The sequence below is a fragment of the Clarias gariepinus genome, chromosome 25, assembly GCF_024256425.1.
Source record: "Clarias gariepinus isolate MV-2021 ecotype Netherlands chromosome 25, CGAR_prim_01v2, whole genome shotgun sequence".
Classification (NCBI taxonomy): domain Eukaryota; kingdom Metazoa; phylum Chordata; class Actinopteri; order Siluriformes; family Clariidae; genus Clarias; species Clarias gariepinus.
Window position 1 is genome coordinate 24,941,804 of NC_071124.1, and position 19,452 is coordinate 24,961,255.

The following is a 19,452-nucleotide window of genomic DNA, read 5'->3' on the forward strand; positions in this document are numbered from 1 at the left end:
CTTCCTCTGATTGGACAATAAAGATAACTGCAATTCAACACGGAAATAATAATAAAAATAATATAAATATATAATACCAGAATTACAAATAAAAAAATATTTTATAAGATACAATTTCATTTAATTAGATTACTGTTCCCAAAGAAAAAAGAAGTAAAAAAAAACAACAACATCAAATAAAAATGATAAACTATAAATCACACAATGAAATGAATCCAAATATTAGCCATGCCTTTGTAAAGGTCTGGGATTATATGTAATCAAAATAATATAAATCCTTATAGGGTCTGCGTGTGGATTTTTTGAGTTTCATAGGTACAAAAAATAATAAAATGGAGTTAATATATTATATTATATTATATTATATATATTTATATATTTATATATTATATATATATTTATATATATTATTATGTTTATCATGCTAAAGATTTTGAACTGTCATATTTTATATATATTTTATTATATTATGTTTTATATCTTTTTGTAAGTCGCTCTGGATAAGAGCGTCTGCCAAATGCCTAAATGTAAATGTAAATGTAAATATACCCCATGAATATATACTTGAATTGTAGAAATATAAAATTGTAAAGTCATAACTACAAAAATACAAAACTTTAAAATAAAATTACTGTAGATAGATATGTAATATATTATTATAAGTAAAATGAAATTACTATGTTTTTAAAGTAAATAAATGAATATAAAAAACTATTTAAAAAACATGACAAACAAGATGGAAGAATTAATAACAATAATAATAGCATAATTATTTACATAATTTACATGTTATCCAATATTAAATATGAATTCTTAGTGTTTATTCTATATAATCGTCATTATTATTCTTTTTATTATTGTGCACCGTTTGTTAGTGTTTTAAAGAAATCGTTTGAATTCGGTTACTCTCCAATCAGCGTGCTCCTCGTGCGCCTGCTGTGTCAGCCAATCCTCGATCAGGAGGGCGGGACTTGTCACAATGTAGTTGGGAGATAAAAAACAAATGCGATTTAATAAGCCGCATGTGTACTTCCGGGTCAGTTTAACGAGGTCGGTCGTGAACTTCCGGTTTATATGCGTCTGCTTTTCTGCCCCCAATACGTCAGTGCGTCCGCCATATTGAAACGGTGTATAACCTGAGTCATTCCCCTGCTCGCGTTACAGAGACGCGGCTGTCTGCAGGTTTCACCTCAGGTTGTTTAACAGACACAACTCTGGTGGTAAACGGCACATCTCTGAGTAATCACATGTGGGCTAAATGGGAATAAATAGTCATTGTCGTTGGTGTTTATAGTGCATAAATGCAGAAGCTGAGAGCAAAACAGTGACATGAGCAGAAAGAAAATGAACTGACCTGGCAGTGCTGTGCTAAATATTTTACTGCTAATGTTAATCTTATAACCAAACAACATCTGGTATAAATAACTACATCATAAAATAATTCAATGGCACAGAGCAACTAAATTAGCAATATTGTAAAAATAGCTTTACAAGAGAAAAAAACATGACACACACACACACACACACACACACACATAACCTCCAGCTAATCTCAGCTGTCATGCTAAACATTTTGAACTGTCATGATGCTACGATGATTGGGATTACACACTCACACGGATTAGATCTGGGTCTATAAAGTGCCTTCGTCAGAATCACACAGTTATCATTAACGTGTTGCAAAACAATGCAGTTCTAGGGTTTTATAATAAACAACCAAATATTTAGATACACACGAGGACAATTATACGTCTCTTGAAATGTGTTTCTCTTGTTTTATAACATTTTCTCTGACTTTCTTTGTGTCAGAGTTTGTCATGTCCCACATGCTGTGCTGCTAACTTCACTGAGTGCAATAAGCAATTACATGGCACAACATTAAAGCACTATTCATACGCTCCCTTTTTTCTCAGCAAATTCTTTAATAAAACAACTGATTTGGCTTTTTAATATTACATTTGCATAACAATAAGAAAAGCTGTGTACATTTCAGTCCAGGGACATTGCCGCCGCTTTGAGAAACTGTGACATCATTGATAAACGGTTGTGAATGATGCAACAGTGGTGCCAATACTTTGTGATACCCATCTAAGTATAAGTAAGTCATCTAAGTACTAAGTTACATCAAAAAAACAGTATACTGTACAAGCTGAAATGGTTGGTGAGTTTAAACAATGTGATGTCACTGACACAGAAAAACACAGACAACTTGCACATTTTGCACACAAGTTTTTTCTTCATCTCTGTGTGTGTGTGTGTGTGGGGGGGGGGGTACTTAGTTATTTAATAAAATACAGTTCAATAACAAATAAAAAACACAATAAACTGAACAAAAAAAAAAGAAAGAAAGAAGGGGGGAAATAGCAAAAAGAAATAAAAATAATGATAAGTAACATTAATTTGCATTTTTTTGAATACATACAGTATATATATATATATATATATACTGTATGTATATATATAAATGTTGTCATTGTGCTCTACTGTACAAGGTACAGAGGTACAGTATTTCTACCTCTCCAAGTTTAGTCAAGTTCATCCTTTTTTCTGTCAAACTGTTTACTCCTAATTAATATATTTATATCAGATCCTTGATGGTCATCGGTACTGAAACATGGCCTCGTCCTCAGCAAAATACTGATCCGTACAAGTGGCTTGTTGTGTTATTGCACAGTGTGAAGCCTGAAGGAGAAGATTGGGTAACTACAAAGCTATGCGAATTTGGTGATATACAGCGGTACCACGGCATACGAATTTAATCCATTCCGGAGGCGAGTTTTTAGGGTGAAATTTCGTATTGTGAAACGTATTGTTCCATAGGAAAAAATATAAATGCAGATAATTCATTCCAGCCGCCAAAAATATTACCAACACTCACTCACTCACTCATCGTCATTACTGCTTAATCCTGTATTCAGGGTTGCAGGGGCCTGGAGCCTATCCCGGGAGACTTAGGGCACGAGGCAGGGTAGATCCTGGACAGGGTGCCAATCCATCACAGGGCACACAGACATACACACACATTCACACACTATGGGCAATTTGGAACACCAGTTAACCTAACCTTCATGTCTTTGGACTGTGGGAGGAAACCCACCAAGCACGGAGAGAACATGCAAACTCTATGCACACAGAGACGGGAATCGAACCCGGACCCTGGAGGTGCAAGGCATCAGTGCAAACCACTACACCACCGTGCCGCCAATTTCCAACACCATTATTAGATAATTATTATTTTATAAAAACAATCAAACCATTTAGAAAATACCAGAAAATAAAGCCAAATATAAAATAAATAGACATTAAATTTCACTTAATCATAAATTATGATTCCTTTTGGCACCAGCTGCTTTAAAAACCAAACGAAACAGCTCCCTTTTTTTCTTGCTACCGTCCTTGACAACATTCTTTGGACCCATGGTGCAAAATCTTCATTAAAGCTTGCACAAATTGCAAAAAAAAAAATCACAAAGACTATGTAAACTCACTTTTCTTTTCCTTTCACTCACACCATCAAGATACAACATCATTGAACAGCTCCCAGATGCGCAACTTAGCCGGGGTTTGGTTCATCTCAGTATCTTTTGCCTGATGCTATGAATAAAGTCTCTAATTATTAATTATCTTTTGCATTATTGTTAATGTAATCGCCAGGTTTGTGGTTAGAACAGCACACATATGGCTAGCATCACACTCAGCAACAGTATTACTCAGCAACTCTATCTAAAAACATGGAGCATCGAGAAGCCACCACTGCTAGCAGAGGGAACTCATCACAATTTAAAATGTTGTACCTGTCCCCATCCTTGTTGTACCTGGCCCAGCACCCTACAGCCCAGAGTGTATTCACAGAAGCTCGTGCTATTAAGAAGCATGGTTGTTTTTACTTTCATATGAACTCTTGCAAGAGACTGTGTGCACAGCATCACCTAGGACACCTTCTCCGTCTGATCTGATCCGATCTGGCATCGGTGCTTTTTCTCTTAGACCAGAACTCATCTTTGACTTATGCTTGTCATACAATGACACCATTGACAAAAGAGTTCTCTTGGTGGAGGACCAAGGAGAAGATCTTGACAGTCAACAAACCACCCAGTCTGCCTGGACACATATTGATGATCACATCCTCTGCCCGCCCATACTAGACACAGGATGCTGTGATTGAAGGGGACCAAGTGTTAGGTTGCTACCAAGCTCAAAGGTAAACCTGTCCATTAGCAAGAAAAATATCAAGCAATAGTATGAGTTGGTAAAATGTCTATGGTCAGGTTGGTGGTGGATACTGAGGCTATCATGGGAATACACACGGCACCAGGGCTCCAATCATTCATAACAGGGGCAATTTATTGTATCCAATACATCTACTGCAATGTCCCTCAGGGAATCCATGAGAAACCTAGACAGACATCATTAGAACAATCAAAATGCCCCAGTTGCAGAAACCTGAGTCCATAGTAGAACCAAGTACCCTGGAGCTGTTATACAACAATGCTACATGGTTTTCCACTGTGCGTGGCCTTAATGACTGACTTTTGCAAGGTCCATGTCTATCTGCATACAGACAAAATGATAACTCTTACATACTTAAACACCAACTTTAAAGTATCTTGGCCAAGAAGTCCTCCTCTTCTATGAGCTATTTAAAGTCTAGCTGTATGAGCTACCATAAAGGGCTGTATACCTCCACAAACCAAACACTGTTATTTTTTGCCTTTGGCACTGAGGATGAAATAAGTACAGGCAGCAGGAGAAGAAATGTGAATAGAGTCAGCTCAAATTTCTGCATGGTGACCCTCTCATGGCCCTGACCTACTGTAAAGCCTGTGGAAACCCAGGGTGATGGAGTGATAAGGACAACTGGTAGGATGTCCTCATACCAGACCCAAAATGGTGTTCACAAATATTGGGTCTGTCCCTTTGTTCTCCTTCTAGTAGTCCATGAACATTGTGCTTAGTGACATCATCATCCACACCAAACGTCTGGTTCACCTCTGGAGGCAGAAACTGGACCAACCAAATGAAGAATCACTTAAGGCAAGGGGACGCTAGTGAGATCTGTGGTATTCTGGAACCACAGGATTAATAGTGGAGTGTAAGGAAGCTTTTTGTTCATGAGCCCTTGAAGCTGTGAGAGATCTCGCAGGAGGAGGTCTCGCAGCAGTGAGAAGATAAAATACTGTTGTATACTTATGAATATCTCAAGCAGTCGTCATGCATGGATTATGGATACACAAATCCAGGTTTTAGGCAGTTGCAAGTTACACACGTGGTATGCGATTTCTCTTCTTTGAATTTGCTAAAATAAGTTGAAAAGCAGTAAAACCAAAATGTATTTTTTCAGTTACATCAGTGACAGATTAAGTGTAAACATGAGAAAGTTTCCTCCAATTGGACAAACTGGAGCATTTAGATTTTCTTTTGGCAGGAGTGGATGGTACAGGCCTTCTCCAGTTCTGTAAAGAAAAGAGAAAGAAGAGTAACACTGCTGGTGTGTGTGTGAACATAATACTGTACAGATAATCAGTCATCGTACTGTTTCCTCTGATGTTAAATACACACTCTGCAGCACTGCAGTTCTCCTACCTGAACTGGCACACTCGCGCAGCGAATCTATCGTCGTCATATATTCTTTACCCAGAAATTCCTTGTAGTTTTTTCCTGATGGAACTTCTTGGAGACATTTAGTAGAGTCCTTAAAGAGTAAATTTTGACTGCCCTCAGACTTGAACATGTTGAAAACGACCCAAGAATTGGAATGACCAAACAGGGCCTGAGATACGACAGAGGAAGAAAATCCAAACCTCAGTTAGCCTCAGTGAGTTAGATTTGCTTTTATTTCCCTGTTTTTAGAGAAATTAAAACTAATCTTAACACATATTAATTGAAGATGTTTACAGTTTTAACTCAACCTGTTGCTCCTTGAGGAATGAAACCACAAAATCACGTTTGTCTGGATGAGTGACAACAGCGTGAGCTGGAACTCTGGCTAAATGACACATTTTATATTCAGTGGTTTCAGCAGAGCCACTGGGACAGATCAGCCTAAAGCTTGATGATTTCAAACCCTTAGCCCAGGCTGGTCCATTGCCTGGAGAGAGATGAAGAATTCTTCATGAATATAAGGCTGAGGAAATCATCTTAAAAGAGCGGTTAAAAACGTGCTCGTAAGAAAACAACTCTTTATCGCGGCTATATTAAAGGTGTGTGCGGATCGGATGCCCCCCTGTGGCGAGCCCTCGATGGAAGCAGCCAAAAGACTAACAACAATAACTTGTAATATAACTGAACTAAAGTAAATTAATTTGTAAGTTAACACCTAACCTTTCTGCCTCCTTACGTTAATTCAGCTGGCATTTTTGGCTCATACACGGCTATTAAACATTCAAATTCATTCAAGTTCCAACTCACCGTCTGTGTTTTCGGCTACGGTGCTGTGCTTAACAAAGGCCACGTCACCAGCACCTTCAGCCAAACACCTACAGGACACAAACACTCACACTCCATTTCAGCAGGAATCTCACTAAAACATGTTATATAAGATACTGAAAAGTTATTAGCCCATCATTTAAGCTAAAATAGACCCACTCTCAAATAATAAGACTTGATTACAGTTTGATTATGTCTAATGGTGAGACAACCATTTTTGGTGTTAGCTGATTGCTTTACTAAAGCTTATTTCTCAGACCTCAGCTTCCTACAACAATGAAAAGTACAATGGAAAGTGCAAGTAAAGAAACAGGAGTTCCACTCATTATTGGTTTTGGAGGGGTACTGACTGGAGGTACTCGTGTTCTAGCTGAAGATTTTCATTGCAAAAGTCTTCCAGGCGCTCTATTTATCTCATTTCTAGTAGATAAATGATGTATCTGTCTTAACACTACACTTAATTCCTGATGGAAAATTGGTTTAGACATAAGCCTGAGTTATACTTCTGTGTACACGGCAGTGCAACAGGCTATTGTGAGCATTTACATACAGTATGTGCTGGTGTGTGTGTCACACTGCGATTACACCCCCAGTGCTGAGTCTCTTCCCCACTCTCCGTACAGTGTTTTCTTCAGTATGCTCTTCCACAAAAATAACAAATGAAACTGAACAGATCTTCTTATAGTTGGAGCTAATAGATAAAATTACTTCAATGCAGAAATGAGATAAGATTAGAGGAGATGGTCAGTATGATGTTCTGAGCCATAGTGATGTGGAGTTACATTTCAGAGGAGGTGCTCGTCAGGCTACACCATAGGGTATGTCTTAGGGTATGTGGCTTTGTAGACTTGACACAAAAGCATTAATCAGGCTGTTTTTGCTTTACAGCTATGGTTGAGTCCCAGAAGAACACATTGCTTGTTGTGGTGTTTTTGTTGAGTTTTTGTGTCCTGACATGTACAGGGTGAATAAGAGCCATGTTTCCTAATAGTTTAGGTTGACATGTACATTAGCTGGAATACAATACTGTATGTATATAATTAAATGGTTATTTAATCAATACAGGTGTACAATTGTAACATATCAGTCCATAAATCCGTAATTTTTCTACCAGAAGGAGCCCTCGAGTTCTGATTTATGTCCCAGGTCACCAGTTCACTTCCTGTTACAGTATATTTAGGCATGAGTCCATTAATCATCATTGTGAAGTATTGTCACGGTGCACCAAGCCGTTCATAGTTTGATCATTTGTTTGTCTCCTGTGTATGAACTATGTCACTGTGTTCCTACAGTAGATTACGGACAGAAACGTTCTCGGTTTCTGACTTTTTTTCTGACTGATATTTCGGTTGCGCTTTCGTCTCCCGTTGTGGATCCGTTACAACAATATAGATATACTACAGTAACCCATTTTCAAATGCATGGATGCATCTTAAGTGATACTGGATTGAAAACGATTGACTGAGTCCCTTCTGTCTTGTGATCAGTTTAAACAGTACATGGAAGTTGCGGTGCTGTTTGTTTGATGTGGATTGATGTAAATCGTACCTGAAGGCTCCAGCGTAGCCATAATAGCGCTCCGCAGTGCTGGCTTTGCATTTGTCTACCATCCCCCTGATACCTTCGGCTCCCTTACACAATTTACACAGGTTTGATTCCAGGTCTGCTCCCGGTGCACAGCTTTCACTGAAGTACTTCGCTACAAAAGAAAAGAAGGACAGAAATAAATACACAGAGATTTAGTTTGCTGTGGAAATATTAAACATCCAAGCTCTGAGTCGACTCACAGAAATCACACTCTTTGGTGTCCTCATGGAGGAGACCCATGGGGATGTTCCAGCCTGCTGTACGTCCCAAACCGGTGTGACATGACTTTCTGCCTTTCAGTGTTTCCCAGGTCACACCGGAGTCCCTGCGCACCACAGCCACAGCATAATAGGATGATGTATCTGCTGAAGGTGGCATGAAATAACACAGAGAGGACGACATGTCATACAGAGACAAACAGTTGACCTCCTGAGTGTGGAGAGAGCCTTAGTGGAGCATCAGGCCACAATGTAATCCTCAGCTCTGAATCTGTAGGCATGTGGAGAGCCTGAACAGGCTGAACAAGTCAGGGGTCGGCAACCATCGGCGGCTGTGATGCATGTTTTGAGCGACAAAAAATTGAACATGTTTTATTTTAATGTTAAGAGATCACTGTAATATTCAAATTTAGAATGACATAAAAAAAACCTAACAAACTAAAAAAAATAAATATTTTAATGAAATACTCATTAAATACTCAATGTGGATTTTCCACAGCTGCAGGGAGCCGCGGTGCCACAGGGTACCGACCCCTGGGTTAAATAAACCCCTTTAAGCACTTGTATATTGGAATAAAACTCTTTCAATAAGTTGTAGGTCACCAGCCACCCCTAATCCCTGGCAGAGAGAAGGTTATAGCAACATCTGAGGCTTTGTACATCTGGAGAAGGCGATTAGGGGGCGACCTCCCACTAGAGGGCGACATTTGCTGTGAGACTTCCTGTATTTTGATCTAATATCTGCTGGCCTGAAAAAATTGATATGACAAAGATATAGATGCTTTAAAGAAATATGCTGGATCTCCAGATCAAGTCCACCATCACAACTGTGATTTTCCAACTTCGTATCCTCATTGCCCTAATCAGTGTTCCTGCAACCCCAGAGTGTTTTGCCCAACTCAGCCCTAGCACACTGTGGTTCCTGTCCTTACTCTGGGTTTGTTCAGGTTTGCTGGCCGTACTTTGAGACAGCAGTCCACCAGCAGTGGCTCTACCATTAATTTAGGCAATGCAGAGCTCCACATAAACTTCATAAAGTAATAATTCTCTGTTCTTAACTCCATACATTTCAGATTCATTTGGAAATTCTAAGGCACGTAATTAATGAAAAAAAAAAAAGTATTCATACCCCTTGAACCTTTCCACATTTTGTTACATTATAACTACAAATAAACAAATATAAATGTCTGAAAATTGTAGCGTGCATTTGAATTCTGCCCCGAGGTATTACTTAAATGTTGTTTTAAACACTTTAATGAACACTAGGCAAGCTGTTCACTCAACTTGTCATAGAAATACAGGCACATTAAATAATTAATTAATTTATTAATTTTTTGTTGCTGTATGTCACATAAAGGGGTTGCAGGTGAGGCATAAGCGCTGTAGGTTAAGAATCCTGGGTCAGGGGTAGCTCAGTGGTTAAGGCATTGGGCTATGGTTCAGAAGGTCTCAGGTTCAAATCCCTCAATCACCAAGTTGTCCCTGTTAGGCCTTGAGCGCGGCCCTCAACTGCTCAGATGTGCAATGAGAAAAAAATGTAAGTTGCTCTGGATAAGAGCGTCTGCTAAATGACTTAAAGATGTTTTAAATTAGGATAACAAAGTCTAAACAAGAACCAAGAAAGCATGAAGCTATGACTAAACAAAACTATGAAACAGAACAGGTTAGCATTCCACACAGGATAAATCAACGACACTAAACAAGTTTATCCAAATAGATGCAAGACCAAACTGAACCAAGGACAAGACACATTTATAAAGAAACTAATGAGCCACCTTGGCTTTATTAATATGTCACAGAATCTTCATTTAATTATTCTAAAAATAGAATTTCAACATGTTTTCCATGGCCTTCCCCGTAAACAAACTCTCACTGGCCAAACCTCGGCAACTGGACACGATACAGTTATAAACTTGGTATTAAATCACCTAAAATGTGACTTCATGTGGGGTTGGGTCACATTTACCTTCTATAGCTAATCGATGATGAAAATAGATTTCACTTACCAGATCCAAAATTGCACTTTGCTGTTGGGAGAAAAAGAATTGCATCATTAGCTGCACTTATATTACACGAAGTAATATGTGTGATGATGCTTTAAACGCTTTAAAGTTATTCTTTGTATTTTGGTAATATTTTCCAATCATGAACAATAAAGACATCAAGCCATGATTTAGCTCACATTCATTGTTATACTCTTCGACCATGGCCACCACCAGACCACACATCCCAGCAGAGTACACCTGTCCACCATCAACCGCCATTGCATCAGCTTCTTTACGCTGCAAAAAAAGCATGCCACAGTCTTTCTCACATGAATGTGGGATAAATGAGATCCGAGCCTTGTTATCTCACACTACCATGATTTTGCTGATGCAGTCATCGACAGTGTTTCCATCCTGGCACTCGATCCTGATGTTGCTCTGATCATCCACGCTCATGAAGGTCCACATGTCACATTTATTTCTCTCAGCATGACCCACGGTGCACCATGTGATTTCATGAGGTTTGCTGCTTGTACTGAACCCTGTGGAGCAGATATTCGGATTAACTGGGTTGCCAGATTAGATACAGACCAAATACGAATCCATTCCACACTCTAAATGAATTCCACTCATCAAATGCAAATTTTTAAGTTATACAGTTGTGCATCCCCTGTTAGTGTTTGTGTCTTACCTTTTGTTAGAGCATGGCTAGTGGCTATAAACTCTTCTCCTAGGTACAGGAAAGAATCTGTGCTCTCTGGCAGCTTCATCAGTGATTTCGTTGAGTCTTTGAACATCAGGTTTTTTGCTGAGAAGCCATCAGAAGAGAAGATACCTTTGTCCTGTTAAAGATACTTAGAATTACATCCTCATTCAGTTTATTCAGTTATCTCATTACTTCAGTTTATTAGTGGTGAATTCCAGAACACAAGGCTAAACACGGTTCTTGCTTTCTAATTAATATAGTGCTAATATCATATGTATTCATGACAAAACATTGTTTCCCCATACACTTATACACTACTTATAACTTTATGTGATAGTAGCAATCTGGTGATAATCTATGATAAGAAACAAGTCTAAGGGTAAGAGACAAATCTACACAAAACCATATTACACCATCATTCTTATATACTAAACCTTCCAAAGTATCAACAATCCATCCATCTGGAAACTTCTATAGTCCAACGAGGGACCATGCAGGCCAGTGGTGACCACTGTATTTATTCCTATTTTGTACGGCTGTGGTAAAACCTTCAATCATCATGCGCATTCACACACTACAGGCAATTTGGGAACGCCAGTTAGCCTAATCTGCATGTCTTTGGACTATGGAAGAAAACTAAAGAACCTGGAGGAAGCCTAACAGCACAGGGAGAACTTGCAAACTCCATGCACACAGACCCTGAGGAGGGAATCAAACCCTCGACCCTGGAGGTGCAAGGCCACAATGCTAACCACTACGCCACCAAGCCACCCAACATATCAACCGCACTACAAATGATTATTTTTTTAAATAATACAAAGTCACATAAAAATGATTAAAATTATTTTATTAAAAATAGCATTTTTTAAACATACATTGCAAGTATACTTAAATTATGGCAATGATTATTTTTAAATATAGTTTATTATAATATTCTGTAAGACCCCATAAAACCATAAACAGCCTATTGTTGGGGATGTAAAAGTACAACAGCAATTGCATTATTTATCCCCTCACATACCTTGAGCTGATTAAGAAGGTCATAGATATGGTTGGCCAGTTGTTTGTCTTTGCGACTAACCACAGCATCAGCAGGAACCTGAGCCAGGTTGCAGGTTTTAAACTCGTCTGCGCTTTTCCGAGAGCCATCTCTGCACAGCAGCTCATAGTTGGCCTTATCACCCGCTAAAAATATTTAACGACAACCATCACCATATTCCCCCTCATATATAATATCAGTCTAACAGCAGTTAGGTGCTATAAAAGATAAGGCAGTCCTGATCTCATGAAAGTGGGGATGTTATTTCTTAGTGTCTTACTAAGCACTGTGAAATGGTTCACAAAGGCGACATCTCCAGCTCCGTCCTTCAGGCACCTGCAGTGACAGAAAGAAAAGGATAATATTCATAATTTGTTGCTGTCCATGTAAAGATAAGGATTAATCTGAGAAAAATTCAACTTAAAATTAATGAGGGTGCAATTCACTATTTTTATGCTGTCAGTCATGCTGGATTCTGGGCAACATAATTTAAAACTAGAACTGTAACATGGGCATGTGTCCCAGGCTGTAAAGAGATGAGAGTGGATACTCATATCATATCACATCAAATCTTATCACTGCAGGACCAAAGACAAAGGTGAAAAGTGATGGTAGGTTAGTGAGGTAAAAGTACTAAGAATTACAGTATGATATGGAACCCTTGCATTACCAATACAGGAGATAAGAAAAATCAAGCAGCCCAAATGGAAAGAAAATCCACATATTGCGGATTGGCGGGCACATCAAACAATAACAACTCTTCTTATGCTTTATCTTAAGATGTAACAATTTGTGCACACTTCCTAAACCTAACAGCATGGAATTGTTGCAGTGGTATTTTTTGTGTTAACATTCTTTTTTTTTTTTTTTTGCCTGCTAGGATTTTCATGTTAGCATTGTTGGCACCTCTGATGATGATCTTACTGGAAAGCTCCATCGTGACCGTAATACGGCTCCTTGTGAGAGCGTGAGCAGTCGCCTTTACACAACGCGCACAGTCTCTGCTTAAAGACTGCTCCAGGCACACAACTGGCTGGAAATAATTCCTTTACCGCTGAAAAAAACAAACAAACAAATAAGACAGACACATACTAAATTACATAAGCACCTGGAATTCAGAGAAAATTATGGAGGCTCTCACCTTCTTCCACAGGTTTGTCCTCGATCCCTGCCCATTTGATATGTCCAGCGGAGATGAGAGTGCCGATAGGGATGTTCCAGCCTGCGGTTTGCCCCAAACCAGTGTGACAGGTCTTCTTCCCACGAAGATCATTGAAGCCAAAATTCGTGCCTTTCTTTGCTACAGCTACAGCGTAGTAGCACGTCTCTTCATCTGAAACAAGTTCAGCAGTTTACATCAAAATTTTCATAAAAATTACTAATAATTTGTTTCATTTTTAGAAATATTTAAAAATGTTATAAAGAGACCACCTGTGCCGTAATGCTCTGCGATGATGGGGTGAAGGTTGTATGGTGCAAGACCTGCCGTGTAGATATCTCCTCCGTCCAGAGTGATGGCATCTGCATCACCATTCTGATCAAACACATTCCTAGAATTTACTAAATGTATGTGGTGACTGTGGTTTTATTTTATGCAATGTGAAAGAATCTTGTCATGTGGAGCCCTGTGTGAACTGGCATCTCATCCAGGGTGTCTCCCTGTTCCTGGGACTAACGCCCAGTGTTCTTGGGATAGGCTGTGGATTCAGTGTGACCCTGAACAGAATAAAGCAGTTACTGAATGTGAGTCAGTGATTTAAGTATGCACATACTTTACCTTGATGGCTTTTATGCATTCCATGGATCCCTCCCGCTTCACACAGCTCAGCAAGTCCAGTTTTAACGCCAGCTGTCTGCATTTCTGAGTCTCTTGCTCTGACTTTAAACACCATCTGATTCTGGGATCCATTGGTGCGGCCTTCGCTGAAGCTGAAACAATAAGACAATACCTATGTTGTGGAAAACAATTATAATAATCTCGATTTTATACAAATAACGACTGAACTTTTCAATAATTCTTAAAAACTATAAGACCATCTGCCTTAAATGCAAACTTTCAGGGCCTTTTCTGAAAGTTTGAAATTCTAATCTAATTTAATACTAACCAGCACCCGACTTAATGTCAGAATTATGTGGATTTTAGTTTTTTTTTGGTACAGTGGTCTGAGCTGGAGGTGTGTACACTGTCAATATTACTCAACGCAAGAGCTGAAAGTTCAGAGCAAATCATCAGCAATGCAAATAATGTAGCAGAGCAGATAGTTATAAAAGTTTATAAAGTGGCATTAACAGTGACTTAATTCGCAAACTTTAACAAATGTACATTTTTTATTTTAATACATGTATCAAAAAGAATAGTAATCTCAAAGCACATCCATGTTACAGTAAAGAGTCAAAAGGTTAACGTTAATTAGTTAAAATGAATAAATGAATAATATTCACTGCATTACCGAGGCATCCCAGAACAACACAGATGACAGAGAGCTTCATGCTGGACTCCGGATGCAGCGGTGATCGCGTTAAGCACTGTGATAGCGTTAAGTCATAGAAGGTCTAGAGAAGAGTGGGCTAACAGCAAAGAAAATGTGGACTTTATCCTAAATACCTTTAAATTCACTATATAAGTACACTACATAGGGGGTGAAACAGGGGCTTCTACACCTTCTTGTGGAGCACTATGTGTCCAGCAAGATTTTTTTCTTTTGGAAATTCCAGTTTCAAAGTCCATATTCCCCTCTGTCAACAGACCACATATTTACACACACACACACACACACGCACACACACACACACACACACATATTGTCACGTGGTGAGGAACAAGCAGATGCAGGTGTTTATTTACAAGTACAAACAAAAAAAAAAACAGACTCTAGGACTCAAAACTGGAACATGAACTGTGAAAAATGCCATGGCCGTGAACAACACTAACCAAAATTTTACACGATAAAAGCACAAAGAATGTAGATATTTTTGTCATAATTTGCAGCGATGTGTAAATCACATTTTTTTCCCAACAGATTAAAAAAATGTTTGTATCTCCATTAATTGTACCCTAATGTACAGAATACATACCCTCAGTTGGAGGACTTCCTCTTACCTTGTTTAGTGCCTCAGACATGATTCCAGACACTATCCAATGCGCTGGCGTGGGGGTGTTATAAATATAGTTTAAGGTGAGTTTTTTCTTCTTATGTAGAGCGCACGTCTTTTTTTGATGCCCACCTGACTTCCGCTTTCATCTCAGGCAGGGGCGGACTGGGACCAAAAAGTATCCCTGCACATCCGGGCCCACAGCAGCCCACCACGTCTCAGGATAATACAAGATAAAAGTTCATTAATGTGGCGATTAAATTTTAAGACCAATTACTTGTATAAAAATAGAACACAATACAGAAATTATTGCTCACTCTCACTCACTCATCATCTATACCACTTTATCTGGTATTTAGGGTCATGGTGGGCCTGGAGTCTATTCCAGAAGACTTAGGGCACGAGATAGGGTACACCCTGGACAGGGTGCCAATCCATCACAGGGCATACACGTACACTCACACAATCATTTACACACTATGGACAATTTGGGAACAAATAGTAATCCGTAGGCGATTAAAACCCTCCCGAGCACGATAAACAGGGTACCGTAGCTTCTTGTACATTCTTACTTTTACCTGTATAAAAGTGCCCTCAATGTGGCTGCGCTACACCATCATTTTCTTTTATAGTCCGCCCTGGCGATTAATATATGAGACTGCCATAGTGTTGTTCACCCACACTAGGACATGGTAGTCTCAACTGCTGGAGGAAGTGCTTTAGGGCCTGAAATAGAGCCATGATTTTGAGGCAATTGATGTGCCGCGCAAAAAGATGGCCTCTCCAGCTCCCTTGGGCTGGACGGTCATCTAAGTCCCCAGCCCATGAGGGAAGCGTCTGCCGTTAGCATCTGCGACGACAAGACGAACTTAGAGTAGGACCCAGAGTCAGAAACCGGGGTCTGAACCACATAGGAAGGGTACGAAGCACCTGGAGCGTAGCCCTTATTGGGGATTGGCCCTAGAGTAAAATTCCCTGGTTCTTAGCCACAACTAAAATGCTCTCATGTGCAGAAGGCCCAAAGGTGTCACCGTGGTTACAGCTGCCATGAGAGCTAAGATCTCTAAAAGTGATGGTCACTTTCTGGTCTAGCTTGATTTCCTTGACGGTGTTGAGAATGGATTCGACACGAGCGGAGACAGCTGTGCCCGCTTACGCCCAAATTCCATGTGACACCCAAAAATGTTGTCCTCTAAACAGGAAAGAGCATGCTTTCATGGCATTGGATCTCAATCCTAGGAAACAAAGATTAGCTAGTACAACATGCTGATGTCAAAGCGATAGCTACTGAGACTGGGCCAGCCAGTCATGTAATTCAATACGGATGCTCTGGAGTCGTAAGAGCCAGAATTACATCCATGTTTTTTGTGTATGTGCGGGTGAAAAAGCTAGACCAAATGAAAGGACCCGATACTGGTAAGCTTCGCCCCCGAAAGCGAACCTCAGGAACCTCCTGTGTTGTGGCAATATTTCTATTGATTTATTTTTAGATAGCGGTAAAGCCCGCAAAATCTAAAAAATTGGACGCAGCCCCCCGTTCCTCTTGGGAACCAAAAAATACCGAATGTAGTAGCCTGACTCTCTGACTGGTAGGGGAACATGTTACATGGCCCCATTTTCCAGCAGCTTCTGTCAGCAGATCCGCACTTTCCGGTTTCATGGAAGTGGAGACCACGCTATTGAATCGCGGAGGGTGATGTGAGAACTGAATCCTGTAGTTTCTCTGTACAGTGCTTAGTACCCAAGGAGATATACTTGGCAGTAGCTTCCACGCTGCCAGTTTCTCTGAAAGGGGCAAAGCTCAGCGGCTTGGTTAAACGGGGGGGATGTTAGATGTTCGGCATCCTGAAACATGGCAGAAAAAACCCAAAGAACTAACATTTTATTGGAGACTGGAGTTGCCCGAAACACCAGTGGTGGCGGAACAAGAACACCAACCTCCTGGGGGTGCCAGGGAGAACACTTCATTGTTTAAAAGGAATTCTGCGTGCCTCTCCCCATTGGGGGGCCACCCCCCACGGTCCTGGGCACATAAACCTCAGGGCTTCTTTGTGAAGACAATATGCCAGTCTGACCTCTTTTGAGGCGGATTGCGTGACGCACCCCAATCTTGCGAGGGGGTGCCCAGCTCAAAAACACTCTCCTTTTGTGTTTCACGACTCGCAACAGTCAGACCCTGTCGAGACTGGGTGGCCGACAGTCCCGACTCTTGAGCAAGGCGGGAAAGGAATTTCCCGAAGGCTTGTTATATAACTCCGCCTCATGAACCTAGTGGCGACCGAGTTAACGACATCGCCAAGTAGGCCGGGAGGCGAGATGGGGCATCGAGGAGGAATACACAATACTTCTCCTTGATACTCCTGAGATTCAACCACAGTGCCTCTCCGCGGAGACCATAGCAGCCATAAAACGGCCGATAGCACGGGCCATCTGCTTTGTTGCACGAAGAGACAAGTCTTCGCATAAGTCCAATACGCCTTACCTTGCAGAGCCCCGCCAGTACTCAAGTCTCTCAGCAGGTCAGCCTGGTGGGCGTGCAAAACCGCCATGGTGTGCAACGGAGCACCAACCTGACCTGCTGCCTGAAAAGCTTTTCCCTCCAGGGAAGATAAAAAGTCTACACAGCTTGAAAATAAGTAATAGCTTTACATCTGTGAAACAAGTCATTCAATGCAGGTGAGACAGTCCCGAGCAGAGTTTGCGACACAATGATACTAATGAAGATAACCCTGGTGGTGTTGCTCATGGTTTTAAATCTTGTTCGCTTCTGGGAATATCATCATTTCTCAAAGTTATGGAATAGTCTTCCAATTAATATTCGGGACTCAGACACAGTCTCAGTGTTTAAGTCCAGGCTAAAAACCTATTTATTTAGCCAAGCATTTTTATAAATAGATTAGCCTCAGGTAAAGGAGCAGGTCTGGGGGACTCATGGACATAGAGTATTATGGAGGAAGGATGATGTCCCAAAAGAGAGACAGCCTGGAAGCGTCTCTTCTATCTGGGTGTCATCATATAACTCCGCGCTTCTACCTCAACTATATTTAAATAAATAAATAGGTTGATGGCAGGAAAACACGGGATGAATACAGCTTACTCCATGAAAGGGTTAACTCATATGGAGCTTGCTAAGAAAAGGGGAGAGAGCGTCGTTGAGGCTCCGCCCCCCGACCACCCGACAGAACCTGCCGTCAATTTTTTTATTTTTTTATTTTAATTAATTTATTTTTAAATGCTTAGAGGCTATTACCATCTCCGCGGAAGCAAGAGAGGATGTTTATCCCTGCCCATTCACAAGAAGCGCCAGGGCGCGCTTGAGAGTGGACATAGGAATTTCCCGATCCGATGAGAACGTGAAAGAAAGGAGTTTTTAAATCCGTCTCTCACTGCTCTGCCGGATGCACGAGTTTAAGCCCCAGGAATGCACGGCGGCTCGAGGCATCTTAAGGAATGCGAGGCACGCGCGTAGCACTTAATCGAAGCAGTAAAGTGTAGAGATCACCCTCCGATATGGATTATACACACGGAAGGACATCTCGTTTAAAACTCTGCCATTATCGGTGAGGTAAACACTTATTTTGCTGGTTAGACACAACACGCTCACAACTAGGTGAAGACAAAAATCTAAGGAATGTTTCCGGTTCACTCCTATTTATAACCTGCAGGTGCGTCCTATCAGATGACGTCACCTGACCGAGGTTTTAAAAGCCAAAAATTTGGCGTTTTTGATACACACATGCTTCACAACCGGCAACATGACAAGATGTTCCCATAGCGTTTTCACGCAGCATCGAGTGTAGCCTTTGAAAGGGAACATCCTGTCCAGGTGTAATCCTACCTTACACTCAAGGTTCTGGGATAAACTTCAAATTTTCTGCCACCAAGATGAGGACAGAGATCTTCCTGAAGGTGTGAGTTCAAAGTTTTATGAGTCAAGTAGAATGTCAGGACTTCTGCAGTGACAAAGCCACAGAAACCAGAAAAAATATCTGTGTGCTTTAGGGCAATTACACAGGAGAGGGGAAATGACAATGTGTATATGTGTTTGTGTGAAGGATGACTCTAAGTGTCTTTGCATCTGTGAAACAAGTCATTCAATGCAGGTGAGACAGTCCCGAGCAGAGTTTGCGACACAATGATACTAATGAAGATAACGCTGGTGTTGTTGCTCATGAGTTTAAACCTTGTTCGCTCCTGGGAATATCATCATTTCTCAAAGTTATGGAATAGTCTTCCAATTAATGTTCGGGACTCAGACACAGTCTCAGTGTTTAAGTCCAGGCTAAAAACCTATTTATTTAGCCAAGCATTTTTATAAACAGATTAGCCTTAGGTAAAGGAGCAGGTCTGGGGGACTCATGGATGTAAAGTATTATGGTGAACTGGTATGTTTAGATG

At 40.4% G+C, this 19,452-nt stretch overlaps 1 protein-coding gene across 2 annotated transcripts; it reads right to left on the minus strand.

The window, feature by feature from the left end:
* Positions 1-2,255: 2,255 nt before the first annotated feature.
* Positions 2,256-14,497, minus strand: tfa (transferrin-a). 2 transcript variants are annotated; one of them, XM_053486783.1, is made up of 17 exons: positions 14,412-14,497; positions 13,739-13,890; positions 13,393-13,495; positions 13,103-13,294; positions 12,886-13,015; positions 12,242-12,297; positions 11,944-12,107; positions 10,908-11,058; positions 10,592-10,758; positions 10,414-10,513; positions 10,238-10,258; positions 8,214-8,378; positions 7,975-8,125; positions 6,409-6,476; positions 5,910-6,088; positions 5,584-5,770; positions 2,256-5,453 (listed from the first exon to the last, which is right to left on the minus strand). In XM_053486783.1, exons 1-17 carry the CDS (start codon positions 14,449-14,451, stop codon positions 5,407-5,409), a joined length of 2,073 nt encoding a protein of 690 aa, XP_053342758.1. In that variant the 5' UTR covers positions 14,452-14,497; the 3' UTR covers positions 2,256-5,406. The 2 variants fall into 2 exon arrangements, with proteins under 2 accessions (XP_053342758.1, XP_053342757.1); XM_053486782.1 differs by lacking the exons at positions 2,256-5,453; positions 5,584-5,770; positions 5,910-6,088; positions 6,409-6,476 and having other exon boundaries at positions 7,361-8,125; positions 8,214-8,375.
* Positions 14,498-19,452: the final 4,955 nt, after the last annotated feature.

What these genes read in the sequence shown, in the direction of transcription:
- tfa (XM_053486783.1), bottom strand. Translation starts at nt 14,451, where the DNA reads ATGAAGCTCTCTGTCATCTGTGTTGTTCTGGGATGCCTCG. An exon ending in GAACCATTTCACAGTGCTTA is followed by an intron (nt 12,108 to 12,241) that starts GTAAGACACTAA and finishes AAATATTTTTAG; the next exon opens with CGGGTGATAAGGCCAACTAT. An exon ending in AAAGTGCAATTTTGGATCTG is followed by an intron (nt 8,379 to 10,237) that starts GTAAGTGAAATC and finishes TGCCACCTTCAG; the next exon opens with CAGATACATCATCCTATTAT.